The following is a 13,680-nucleotide window of genomic DNA, read 5'->3' on the forward strand; positions in this document are numbered from 1 at the left end:
AGGGGGTTGTAGTGATGTGGAGCACCCGGTTGCTTCTGCAGTGCCTGCAGTGAGAGTACTAGAGGAAATAGCCTTAAGATGAGACAAGGGAGACTCAGATTAGATACTAGAAAAATATTTCCACTGTTTGGGTGCTCAGGCACTGGAATAGGTTGCCCAGGGCGGTGGTGGACTCAGCATCATGGAGGTATTCAAGAAGAATCTGGATCTGGCACTGGGCGATGTGGTTTAGTGGTTTAGGGGTTACAGTGGCAGTGCTGGGTTGATGGTTGGACTTGGTGATCTTACAGGTCTCTTCCAGCCTTGGCGTTTCTGGGATTCTTCAGCAGGTCTGCTTCCCGTTTCTTCACACAACAGCTCGGAGAGGTGGCCGTGGGGAGGTGCCCTCCGGGGAGCTCTGCTGGTGCAGCTGCCAGTCGCAGTGCCCCCGTGGAGCACTTCTGTCCCTGCCCGGTGGATGCCACCGCGTACTCAGCCGTTACTCGTGCGCCGCTTAGGGAGGCGCAACCACCGAGGCGAGGCGGGGTTGATGGCTGGGTTTATCACTGGAAAATATTCCTCCAGAAGCTGCGGGGAGAGCAAGGAACACGGAGCCAGCCGACAGACAGGTGTGCCCGCAATAACCCGGCGCACCCCCGACGCCGTGACCCGCGCTGGATCCAGGTTGCCCAGGGAAGCTGTGGGTGCCCGATCCCTAGAGGTGTTCAAGGCCCGGCTGGACGGTGCTTGGAGCAAGCTGGTCTAGTAGAGGGTGTCCTTGCCCACGGCAAGGGGGGGAACGAGGTAGTATTCAACGTCCCTTGCAACAAAAAACTATTATGAGATTCTCTGTTTCTACCATCCTGGGACTCCGTCATTCTGTAATTTTACGATCCCGCCCCGCTCCGCTCCGCCCCTCTGACGCCGGCTCCACGTCCTCGCCCCCAGCTCCAGCCGCCCATAAAGTGGGCGGCGGCGGCAGGCGGCTCCTCATGGAGCGCTGTGCGCTGCCGGCACCTGCTGTGGTACGGCGACTCGTTTCCCCGTTCTCTCAGTGCCTCTGTCACCACCCGCCCTGGGACGGACAATGCGGCCCGTGGTGCTGATGGCCGCGCTGGCCGTGCTGGCAGGTGCGTGAGGGACGGGACGGGGAGGGACGGGGGAGATCGGGACTCGAGCTCGCGCCTGAGGGGGGCTCGCGCCTGAGGGCAGCCCGAGCGCGGCGGCCGTTGGCGGGAAAGTGCTGAGGCGAGTGCGGGGGCCCGCGGCGGGTGCGGGAGCCCGGGGCGACCCTCATGCCCCCTGCTCACGGCGCCGTTTTCCTTCCCTCCGAAGCGAACCGTGCGGCTGCCGGGTCTTTGCCCAACGCCACGGAGCCGCAGCGGCACGAAGAGCGGGAGCCTGGGAGTCGCGAGGGCGAGCCCGTGCCGAGTCCCGACTACGAGGAGGATGAGGAGTACGAGGAGGCGCCGCCCGTCCACCAGTACATCGTGGACGACTTGATCCGAGGTGAGTCGGCGGCGCTGGGGCTGCGATCTCGCAACTTGCGAGTCCCAACTTATGCCTTTCCTTTCTTGTAAACGCTCCTATGCTTAGTTTGTGGAGTATGGAGCAAAAACGTGCTTGTGCTTGAAGCTACTACTTTAGAAATAGCTGTCAGGGGTGGAAACCTAGTGTGAATGTGCCCAGGGTGTGTAGAAGCTACATGCTGGCTGGTAGCTTGCTGCGTGTGGTTTTAGTTCTTGATAAATGTCACAGGAGGGCTGTAGTCAGGTGGCGACCACCTGCTTGGTGTAGAAGCATCAGTGGGGTTTATAGGTTTGTTTTACATCAAGTTGTCTGTCTTGCTCCAAGAATTTTCTGGGTAACTTCTGGTGTTGGCTCGTTTGGGTTGGAGTCAACTGAAATTTTCTTGGGAAAGCAAACACTTAAATCCCTTAAGTGGCCGCAGGAAAGTTTGTTAGGCACCTTTACGGCAATGCTTCACTGTTAATAGCTGTTGTGTGTATTTATTGTAATTTGCACACTTGCTGGGCTCTGAGGAGATCTGAGCAATCTGGCTTACTGTGGGAATGGGAGTATTTTGTTGGTTCTGGGCTGAGTGTAGTTGCAGTGCAAGCCAGGTATCTACAAGTGATTTGAACCTCAGTAGGTGTGAGTAGGCTGGTCCTGTTGCCTCTAGGGTGGATCTGACTGCTGATTTACCTGCAGAAGCACCCTGAGACTTGAATGTGACTAAAGGATCTCTTAAATGCAGTGGGACCATGCTCTATGTGGTCACTTGAGGGAATTGATGAACTTCTGCTGAAGTTCTTCATGAAGATCTCTGGGGAAAACACGCTTGTTGGCGTTATTGAGCAGTTTAGCCTGTAAAACTACTGGCTTGGTGACTGAAGTGTTTTGTTAACTGCACAGAAACCAGACTTGTTACCTAAGGTGGTTGGTTTGTAGACCAGCTCTTCTGCTTGGCATGAGGTTTATCTGTGGATAAACCTTGAAGCTGTTACGATTCAGCTGTGGATGGCTTTCCTGGCCATGCAGCCTGCAGACAGGGACACAGAGATCAAACTGACAAGCTGAGCCTGGGAGAGGGAGGAAGGGAAGCAGCCTCAATTATGAAAGGGCAAACCTAAAGATCAAGTCAGATGGGACAGAACAGGGGCCTTTGACTGTCAGGAGTGAGCACACACTTCCAGGCACGAGAAACCTTGCTGCAGGAACTGTGTACCTCGTTTACATATTAATATAGCTCATACCATTTTAATCAGACTTCTGGTTGCTGAAGGCATTTTTGCTTTTAAGTAACTTCAAGCCAGGCTTGTTGCTCTAGAAGTGAAAATGATGAGCTGTCTAGACAACAGTGAACTACACCTTGTTTCTTTGTACGGGCTCTTGGCACCAGAAATACAGGGTTAGGAAGTAGTTAGATCTAGTTGTGCCCTATTGCGGTGATTGCCTGTATGCATAGAGCTGTGGGTAAAATATTAATCATCCAAAAATGATTTTCATTGGGTCTTCAGAGCAGAAGAGCAAAATCGAAGCTTATTGTAAATAGCTCTGCTGTTTCTTGGGGCCTATTTAAATCCCCTGGGTAACTGTTACTCCAGAGCAGCAGGGTTGCCGTGTGGGTGTTAGGGCTGGCAGTGCAGGGGGTGGGTTCTTACAAAGACTTTCTCTGCCAGGTTAATCCAAACTCGTGCTATTGAACTTTGATTGCTGCATGGGGCAGCTGTGGAGCTTCTGACCCTTAGTCAGCAGCTGGTTTGTTCTCCTCAGCGAAAGGAACATGATTGCCCTTGCTTAAATCCACGGGCTACTAAGTCACCAGGATTTTAAACCACACTCTTCTAGAGGTTTGTCTTAATTGAGATAATGAGGGGCAGCACTAAGCAGCAGAATAAATAGTCTGACTGTTGTGGACTCTTGCCTTCATTCCTTCCCTGCACTCAGCATCTCTCACAAAGGAGGACTGGAAAGGAGCTGTCTCCTTCTGAAGACAGCACTCCAGGTTGTTTGGGAGAAACTGGGATAGCAAGCTGCTTTGCCTCGGCAAGTGCCCAGCACTATCTAGCAAGTTACAGTGCCTTTCATCACTGATGCAAATGGAGGCTTTAGAGACATGGAGCTATTAACCTTGTATCTGAGTCCATATAAAACTAGAGGATGGCTTGGCTTGGCATGAGCTCCCTGTTCTTTACAGGCCTTTGCTTGATGCCATGCTGTTTCACTCAAGTATCTTTTGCTGTGAAATGCTGCAGTCCTGCACATCTGCTGCTCTTCATCTTTGGTGGGTCTTGGCTCATCTGCTCCTGCTGCCTCTGGTCTGCATGGCACAGGACTTTAGGGCAGCAGAGTTGTGCTTTAATGAGCTGCTGAGCTTGCTGCCCTTGTGCTGGGTGTGAGATGCCCAGCAGCATTCTCACTTGCATCCTGTGCTTCCTGGTCACAGATTCTCCTGTGGTGATGGTCCTCCTTGCTCTCGCCAAATTCTTTAATTCAATTTTCTCAGAATTGTGCTTTCTAGCACGTTTATACCAAGTCATCATGTCCTTTTTTTCAGTTGAACCTGTGGTTAAACCCAAGCCAGCAAAGAGGGGGGGAGAGAAGAATGCTGGCAAATCAAGAAGAAAGAAGAACAAAGGGAAAAACAAGAAGAAAGGGACTCCCTGTGAAATGGAATACAAAAACTTTTGCATCCATGGAGAATGCATATACCGAGAACATCTCCAAATGGTGACCTGCAAGTAAGTTACTTGTACCTTGTGTGTTAGGTGTCGTTGCCATGAGCCAGTGGCGTGTGAGGGCTCAGAGGAAAAATCAGTGTCAGCTTGGTATAGATCCATCTCCTGCTGTATTTTAACTGAGAATTTTTCTGCCATGTAAATTAAGTGATGATGGAATCTGAGATGCATAACAAGCCACTGAACTCATCAGTTGGTCATAAACTCAAACCAAAAGAATGAAAAGGCGTGTCTTTCTGGAACATCACACCCAAACTAATCTTGACTTGTTGAAATGCTGACAAACCTTGTGCTAGAGCAGTGACTGCATTTCACGAACATGCTCTGAAGTGAGCACCTTGAGATTCATGGGAAACTCGGAAGATGTCTGAGTATGCGTGGGTGTCCTTGGCTCCAGACAGCGCAAGAGCTGATAAGAACTTGTGTTGATATTTACTTGCAGGTGTCATCAGGATTTTTTTGGTGAGCGCTGTGGTGAACAGTTCATGAAGACTCAAAGGAAGAATGATGTGGCAGACTACTCAAAGACTGTGTTGGTAGTGGTAGCTGTCCTGCTCTCAAGTGTCAGCTTCATTACTGTGCTCATCATTGTGATAGTGCAGTAAGTATTATCCTCTTTGGTGTCTGTCTTCCTTAAGTGTGAGTGGGGCCTTTGCCCAGTAACCCCAGAATGGCTCATCTGAATTACCTTTGTGAAAAGCATCTGGAAAGGATGAGTTCTTATCCCAGCTTGGATATGTCCAGAGGGTAGAAGCAAGATCTGTGACCCTTGTATTGTAAACCAAGAGCCTTTCTGCTCTTGCTAAAGCAGGATAGTTAGAGTGCTGCAGAGTATCAGCAGGAAGCCCAGGAGGAGCATTATTGCTGATGCAGCAGTGTCTTCCCTAATCCTTGTGGAGAAACCTGCAAGCAGCAATGTGATAGCCTCATGCATGACTGTTACCCAACAGCTGCATAGACAGGTGGAGGGTAGGAAATGGTGCTGTGGGAGTCCATTTGTTAGTGGATGTTGCTGGGCTTAAACGCTTACACTTGAAGTGAAAGTGAATGGGAAACAAATGCTGGTGGTCCCAAATTCTGCTTGCTGCTAATATGAAGGGAACACTCTTTCAGCTGAACCAGCTGCTACAGTTCAGTGTGGTGGGTTGTCAGAATCTGGAGTCCTATTGAGAATAAACTCAAAGAGCTTTTCTGGGTACCTGTTTCAAACCATATAACAAACTGAATATTGGAACAGTCCTGCAGTTCTGTCACTGGACCTCCAGCACCATAGGGCTTGGGATATTGTAGAAACTCCAAGGTTCAGTCTAATTTTAGATCTTGATGAAGCACATCATCTGAATTGGGTATGTGCTGTACCTTTTCCTGCAATTCAGGAAACAAGGTATGTGTCTGTCATTTCAGTGTTGCTTCATATTTAACTCTCAACTTGAAGAATGCTGGGATGAACACCTGTTCTCCGAACACTGCCTCATTCCTTGCTGCCAGGAGAGATAACCAGTTCTGTAGTGATCTAAGAGCAAATGATTATGGGTAGTTTCTGAAGCGCATTTGCTTCATGTTCTGAACTCTCCCAAAGTGGTAGCATGTTGATCTGTACCCTCATCTAGAGAAACTGCTTGGAATAGTCACTAGAAAACACTGGAGAAATTGGGGGAAAATAAGTAAGGGGCTTCCTTATTATGCATTCAAGGGACAGGGACTAGATTTGAAGCCTGCAGGACTCTGCTGTGAAGAGGAGGAAGACAGTGTGGTCTCTGCAGCTGTAAGCTAAAGCCACTAGGAAATCTGTCACCCAGAAAATCTCCTGGTGCTTTGCTCAGTCCCACCAATAACCTCTTCATCTTGCTCCCTAATCTTCATCGTGCTCCTTTAAGTCAAGAAGCTCTATCTCTGTGAGGCACAAGTGTTGACATCTAGTTCAGGAGTTCCTTGATTTTATCAGCAGATACTGCTTGATGCGGAATGCCTGAAAACTGTCTTGCTTGAAACTCTCTGGTGCCAAGGAGTTGCTTGAGGATTCAAAGAACATGAATCTAAATGCTGCAGAGGATGTGGAGGCTGGTGACAACAGGATGTGCATCAGGGTTCAAAATTATCTCTAACATGCCATAATTCCACAGGGTCAGGAAAAAGTGTCCTCAGTATGAAGAGAAAGAAGAAAGGAAAAAACTCCGACAAGAAAACAGAAATGGCCATGTTGGTGTGTAAATGGGGAGAAAGCAGGTATGAATGCTGACTTCAAACACTTTTTGGTCCTTCCAGGCTGTATGGGAATTGCGTGCTTGTTTTGCAAAGATAGTGTTTGCGTTTAATGCTCCAAGTGTCTTGAAACACATAGGTTGCATGTGAGCAGCTGGCTTGGATTTCTGGTTTTTCAAAACCTCCTTGAGTTGTACAAGTTGTTCAACAGCTCTGTTAAATTTCTGGCTGTGTTAAAGACTGAGTAAGGATGGGAAGCTGTACTGAGATAAGTGGAACTATGAAGAAAATGTCCTAAATATCTGGACAGAGGCTGATGTAGTGCAGGAAACAGTGGTAGACTTCAGTCATGGCAGATGGTGCCACAGCATCATCATGTCTTAGAAGAAAAGTACTGAGCATTTTCATATCTTTCCTGCAAGGAGAGTTTTGGGAAGTTTCTGGTGCTCAGAAGCTGTGGACCAAAAGAAAGCTGCAAATTCTGTGAGCACTGCAGATAGTCAAGTTTCATACTGTCACAGCAACTAAGGCCAGAAGCTCATTGGCATATGTAGATTGCTTCTGGGAGTGTTGTAGTGGATTTTACTGAGCAGGCAAGTTGGTCTCCTCTGAGGCCAAGTGTATGTAACAGCAGACTCAAGGATCATTACTGAGAAGGAGTTACACGAGCTGAGGAGGAAGCCATGAAAGATAGTCCTGAAAAATTCTGGCAGAACTGTGAAGTTTTGCTTTGCCACATGTCAGCTATAGATATTTCCTAACTTTGTCCAGTGACAGTTGGAGGGTTTTGCTGACTCGAGGGTGAAGAGTATCTGTGCTCAGGTGTGTGCACATCCTTAACCTACCTGCCTTCTCGTCGGTTTGCCATGGTGCTAGCACCAGGATGCTTGTGTCTCGGATGGTGATTAATGTGCCTGCTCTGCCTGTTACAGAACAATTCTGAAGTGGCCATTGCCAAGCTGCGGGGTACCTCTGGCTACCTGACACATCCCCCTGGACACTGTGGGCTGGAGCTGTTGCCACTAAGCCCTGATTCATCAAGAGAGAGGCTGCTGCAAGGAGATGTCAACAGGCCACTTGCTGCTGAATCACTTGCTGAGGAGACCAGTTGTCACTGCATCTTGGCACAATGATGTGGAAGGAGCTGGCTCATTGGGGGACAGGACCTGTTGTCAAGACCCACTAGAGACTACTGCTACTGAGCCTTATGTCTCTGTGTGAGAGCTCCAGTCTCGACTGTTGTGTGGATGGACTTTGTTCTCTTAGCAAGTCTCCTTTGGCAGCTCTGTCTCTAAGGGGGAGAACCTGTTGCTGCTTTCAGGAATGGATGTAAGGGAGAAAATTCCCTTCCTTCCCTCTACCAAAGTGAAAAAGGGAAGAGGTTGGGATGGCTTCTCTCCCTAGACCTCAGTGGTTGAAAAACCTAATTCTGTTACCACTGTGCTCCCTGTCCGTATTGGCTTCCAAGAGCTTCATCTGTAGTTGTGACTTTGCAGGGTGTTGGTGACAGATCTTTGACAGCCACGCTTGGGTTCTGTTACTGTGTGTATGGAAAATAATCCCTCCGAGTTCTGTAGGACTCGTGGTGTGAGTGGATTTACCCATTTGCGTGTGTGCTAGCCCAAGTGAAAATTAGTCTCCTCAGGATGCTGAGACAGTAGATGCAAGAGCTGAAGCTTTTCATCTAAAGGAAAAGATCCATGCGCAAACCAACGTATAAGGCTGGACCGATCTCTTCTAAACACAAAGCTGCTTCTGTTAAACAGATACTTGTTGCTACTTTAAGCAGTGCTTAAATATAAAATGCTTCACATCAGATCCCATCAGTTGAACTTGACTAAGAACCTGTTCCTTTGAAGAATTTAATTCAGTCACTGATGCTTTGCAAGCAGTGGTCTCTTGTGCTCTACCTTCAGGTTTGAAGAACTCATCTTACCTCAATCTTTTCTGACCCAGGTGTCCTTGGTTTCTTAACTGTCCGTGCAGTCTTGAGCACAGAGTATTATTTGAGTTCAGTTTCTGCTTGGAAGAGTGATTGTGTTCTGTATAAACAGAGCAGAATTCTTCTGGTAGCAGAGAAACACCATTAATTGTCAAGTTTTATCTGTAAATGTGTAAATATTTATTACTGTATTTAATATTTAATGTTTCCATAACAAACTTATTTATTTTATAATTAAACTTTTTACATAACCTAATCATGGTAAGATTCTTTTTCTTGCTCTCAGGAGTACATGTAAACACTTGAAATTAGAGCTTAGTTTCTCCTCAAAGCAAGAATTTCAACACTTGGGAGCATGAAGTACTACTGTGAAGAACTGTACCCATGTGTCAGGCATGGGCTTGAGTGCTAGAGTGCAAGCTGTTTGTAAACAAAATGTAAAAATGCAAGTACCTGTTTGGGTAAGAAATCCATTTCATTCAGCTACAAGGGATCTTCTAGTAGTTGAATTAGGGAGAGGCTAAGTCAGCTGTGTCATTGGCAGAGAAAATTCAAACAGAGGTTTGAGCCAATGTTGTAGCTCTTTGCACTTGAGTCAAGAGTTGGAATATTGAATGGCAAGAGCCTTTCATCTCTGTGCAGTCGGAGAGAATTAGGACAGCAGAGCTTGAAACCTGGTCTTAAATAAATGAGGAAAAGCAGCATAGCCTCAGGCCAGTTAGTCCCTAAGCAGAAAGGGAGCCTTGGCCTCCACTGTGTGCTTGGAATTTCTTTTCTTCCTTGGTATTTATTAGTCCAACTGTGTGCTAATGTTCCCTCTAAGCACTTCTAGCAGTGAGCAGGGGTCTAAGGTCAGAGTTGCCTGAAAAAAAAAAAAAAGAGTTTCAAGGAGGAGAGTTTGGCTTTCTATGGTTAAAAAGAATGGGATGGAGAAGATGGTTTTGAGGCCCTTTTTTCATAAGCATCTTCAAGAGGTGTTGATGGCTGGGGCTTAGCTTGAAGCAGAGCTGGAAAAAAAATCCCAGCCATCGGTTTTAATTAGGATGCAGGTTGTGTATCCAGTGTAGGACTAGAGCTTAGCCCTACCTGGAGTTGCTGAGATGCCTTGACCTCCTGAGTTGGCCAGGGAGTTCCCAGGCTCTGAGAGCAGCCTGTATGGTATGTAGCTGAGGTACAGGTAAGGTATTGCGACATCTCTTGGGAAGATTGCAAGACTTCATTCCAGGGAACTTGCTTCATTACCAAAGTAAACAGCATTTCTCCAAGTGGCTTTTCCACAGACATTTGCTATTAGAGCTCTGGCAAGAAAAACTGTTTCTGTCAGTCCTGCCAAGATTTTTTTTGCTTTGGAGTAAACAAGCTTGGTCTCAGTGGTAACCAAGCCATGGCCTAGTGAGACTGAGGATGGATTATAACTCCCTTTTAAAGGCCATTAGACTCTTTTCTAGAAAAAACTTTTCTCTCTCTAGTCTGCATTTTGGGGGAAGTAACAAGTATTTTACTTTTTAAGCTAAACAAACTCTAGTGTGGGAAAACAGCTGTTCTCCCCCTTCCCTCCCCAGCTTCTAAGCCTGACATGAGTGAAGCTACCAGTGTAAGTTGTAGATTCCATCTATTGTGTACTTTTAATACCCTGATTAGTGAGTGGGCTGGAAAGTATTTTCCAAAAATAAGGAGTTAGGAACTGGAGAGGCAACAGCGGAGGGCAGACTTCATAGAAGGCTTGCTCCTCTCTAAGGATTTATGTTACAGCTGGGTTTTCTGAGCGGTTGTGCAGCCAGCAACCCTACTGCAGAGCTCTTCTTTGTGCTTTGCCCTTGGTCAGTCACATCAAGCACTGCTGTAGCTCTTGCTGGCAGAGCTTTGCTGTGCCTGACATGATGAAGTCTCATGCAGGGCAGAGAACTGCTGGTGTTCCCTGTGGTGGCCTGTTGAGCACTTGAAACTGTTTCTGTGTTTGGGAAATTTAGTTTAGGGAACTGAGGGCAAATCTCCTTACCTGTGAACGGCATACGTAATTATAGATCCAGAACTGACGTATGTAAGAAAATAAAAATTCTCTTCATTATGCTTTAATCAATTACAAGTTCTAGCAAGCAGTAATGTTTTTTCTACTATGGCCTTGCCTAATAACAGCCTGCTCCAAGCTTCCGAATAAAAGTGTCATGCACAAGCACCATCTAGACCTACAGTGTCCAGTGGGCTGGTTGCTTAAAAGAGCCCACAACAGATGGGTGGGACTGTGTGTCTGGAAGTCTCTTGCTGTCCAAGGATGCTGTGCCTGTGTGACAAGAAAATCTGATTTGCTGCAAGGCAAGGGCAAAGATAATTTTTATTGTTGATCCTGCATAGCCAGGTCTGCTCTTCAGGATGTACATCATCTGGCTTTTGACCTTCTTCCCTCACCATGGAGTTACCTTGGATTCCTGGTCGCATATCTTAATAATAAGTTATGCCTCAAGATTTTTCTTGACCTTCCACTGACAATGCTTCTCTGGGAAGAGTCCATCTGTGTCCTTCTCACTCACAGCTGCTTCAGCTAGGACCTGAGGGAGGAGCCTCATGTGCTTGCACAATTTTCTGCACACAGGGCTGGTTTGGCAAGGTATTTTTGATATCCAGATCAGTATCCAGGGATAATGTGATGGTCATGCCTTCCTGCCCAATTTCTTCGTCTTTCCTGAATGTTGTGTTCTTTGTGATTATTGTTGAAAGAACGATAGCTCATCACAGTGTTATCTGTTGTGTGCTTAATGGAGCTTTTGAGTGTTTGCAGCTGTCTGTGACCAGGGGGGCTTCCTGTCTGCTCCTGGACTTGGCTTCCCTCCTCCTGCCCACCTCCCATATGCCCCTTTTCCCTTTGAGCAGTAGCAGATGTTACTTTGAATTTAAGAAGTTTTCCTTGGTAAATCCAGATGTAGGTGGACATCTATAAAGGCGTTTGTACTGTCAGCAATCCCAGACAGCTGTGCAGTGTTTGCTTCACCTGCATTTGTGTTGTTCGATGCAATTTCCAATAACTGGTATAAAGGTTTGAGTCCTTAAAAGACTTCAGGTGTTTTTTATTGTAATATACTTACCTAGGACTACTGATACTTAATAAACTCCCTGAGCAAGCACAGCTGAAAGCGAGGCAGTGAGCTGAAACAGATGCTTGCTTGTCTTTGGAGGGGGTTTCTTGATGTGCTAACAAGTATGTTCCACTTTAGAGAACAATCCTGCACTCAGCTGGCTCTTGAGGCATTCTCTTGGATAGGAAGCCATGGTGGCATGTCCTTGGTGGCTGCTGAATGCAGTGGGTGAGCATGTGCAAGGGGCAAGGGCTGCTTTTTGCAATCACTGTTGGACTCTGTTCACATGAGACAGATCAGGGGTCAGAAGGGCCAGACAGTCCTTAATAAGCAAACCTAGCTTCCTTCTCATTTTGTGAATAAAGATGCACATACCTATCATTCCTCTGCTGGTTACACCTTTTATGAGCCAGTAATCCTCCTTTGCTGCAGGTCTGGCTTTGTCTATGACTCGGGAGTTGCTTGGCTGAGACAGCTACACCTGTGTCAGAGGGAAGCAGCTATTGTTTGCTTTCTGTATAGGCCCACAGCCAAGGAAGCAGGATTTGTGTCTTCTTCAAGCAAAGAAGACCTTTGAAGTAGCACTTTCTAAGTCTAAAGTAGGAAAATGCTTTCAGAATGCATTTTCCTAGGAAGGACAGTCAGTGCATCTTTTTTCAGAAAGAACAAGTTTTCATTTATAGGTTTTTTGTGTCACTAAGATATATTTTTTTGTGTATGGTTCAGAAAAATAGATGTTTCTCAGCTGAGCATTTTTTGGCTGAAATAATGCAGTCTGTTCTCTTTGAATCTTTGGGGGAAAGGAAAGCTAAATAGTCTAGGAGTCTGATCTAATCCAGCATTTCCAATATGTCTTTACCTAGATGTCATACCTTCATTCCAACGTCATCCACCCCAAGTCAGAGAACACTGTCATCACTTCTAACTGCCATTGGGTTCCTGCCTTTTGATACTTTGTTCCAGACCTTGGAAAATAGTTTCTTTCTTTGGGTGTGTTTTTTCCTCACACTGCTGCAATGAATTTTTATTTCAGCATCAGATGGCAGTCAAAGGCTGGATTGGTTTGTGGGTGGTGCTGGAAACCTGCTGTTCTTCCAGAGGATAAAAAAGTGCTGCTGATGTTGTACAATTAGTTACATTCTTTCTGCTTAGGAAATGAAATATTTTCAGCACTGCAGCTAACCAGTTTAAAAAAAAAAAAAAAAAAGGTGGAAACAGAAATTACTTTTAGAAGTTTAAAGTGAAGAATATATTTTAAAATGTCGATATTAGAGCGTCCACGGCTCCTGTCAGTGCAGGATCTCAGCATAATCTCAGAGAGGCCAATGTCTTGTCAGGTCTCCTTTCCTCTCCTTGCATCCCTGCTGGGATGGCAATGTGAATGGTTCGTGATTGAACAAGGGCTGAGCCTGGTAGCGGTCCCAGGTTTTACCCGCAAGATTGCCCTTTTCTTGCATTGTTTGCCCTCACGTTTCTAAGTAGTGTCATTTGTGCTCAGAAATTACTAAGGTGCACACAGCAAATGCAGGTGAAGAGTTTCAAATGAAACTTCCAAGAGTAATTTCGGTATGTGCAGAGTTAGTGTGTCTCCCATTGATACTTGTCTGCATCGCTTACAGACGGTAACTGGCTCCTTGCAGTTAAAAGGCACTTCCCTGCCTTATGCCTGGGGATGATTACTGTTGGGAATGAAAGGCAGACATCTCCTGGGTGGAGCAGAGCAGAGCAAAACCAAACCAGGGCTTAGGGCAACAAACGTTGTCAGGTCTCGGACCCCTCATTTATGATGAAAGCTTTTCAAATATATGCACGGTATTGATGTGTGTCAATCCTGTGAGATGTCCTAGGGAAGCGCTATGGCATGTTGCCTGAAAAAGACAGCAGCGGTTGGGATTTCAGCTGGAAAGAGGAGTGAGGTGGAAGGATAGGGTAGCAGGGTCGAGCAAAATGGACCAGAGTAAGGACAGGATTTGAACCACTTCTCTCTTACTATAGGCATAGCAAGGGAATACTAAGGCATATTGAGGCGTATTAAGGAATGACCCCTGTGCTGTCTAATTGCACATGATAGTGCCAGGGCATACCAGTTTCAGGGCCTTTCACAGGCTCAATGGGAAGCATCTCTTCCCTTTCTGCACTGGGAGAGAGACTAGAGGGAAAACTGATACAGTGATGCGCTGTGGCAGGGACAAAACCAGAAACCATTCATGGACCTTTGGAAAGCTTGTGTTAGCAGCCGTAAAAA

General features: G+C 46.5%; 1 protein-coding gene across 1 annotated transcript; it reads left to right on the forward strand.

The window, feature by feature from the left end:
- The first annotated feature begins 985 nt into the window (after nucleotides 1-985).
- On the forward strand, nucleotides 986-8,645 carry AREG (amphiregulin). The gene is made up of 6 exons (XM_066186732.1): nucleotides 986-1,109; nucleotides 1,315-1,488; nucleotides 4,040-4,223; nucleotides 4,663-4,821; nucleotides 6,344-6,446; nucleotides 7,355-8,645. Exons 1-5 carry the CDS (start codon nucleotides 1,067-1,069, stop codon nucleotides 6,429-6,431), a joined length of 648 nt encoding a protein of 215 aa, XP_066042829.1. The 5' UTR covers nucleotides 986-1,066; the 3' UTR covers nucleotides 6,432-6,446; nucleotides 7,355-8,645.
- Nucleotides 8,646-13,680: the final 5,035 nt, after the last annotated feature.

Source organism: Chamaea fasciata, unplaced genomic scaffold, assembly GCF_029207755.1.
Source record: "Chamaea fasciata isolate MVZ Bird 193981 ecotype frontalis unplaced genomic scaffold, bChaFas1.0.hap1 SCAF_6, whole genome shotgun sequence".
In the NCBI taxonomy this organism is placed as follows: domain Eukaryota; kingdom Metazoa; phylum Chordata; class Aves; order Passeriformes; family Sylviidae; genus Chamaea; species Chamaea fasciata.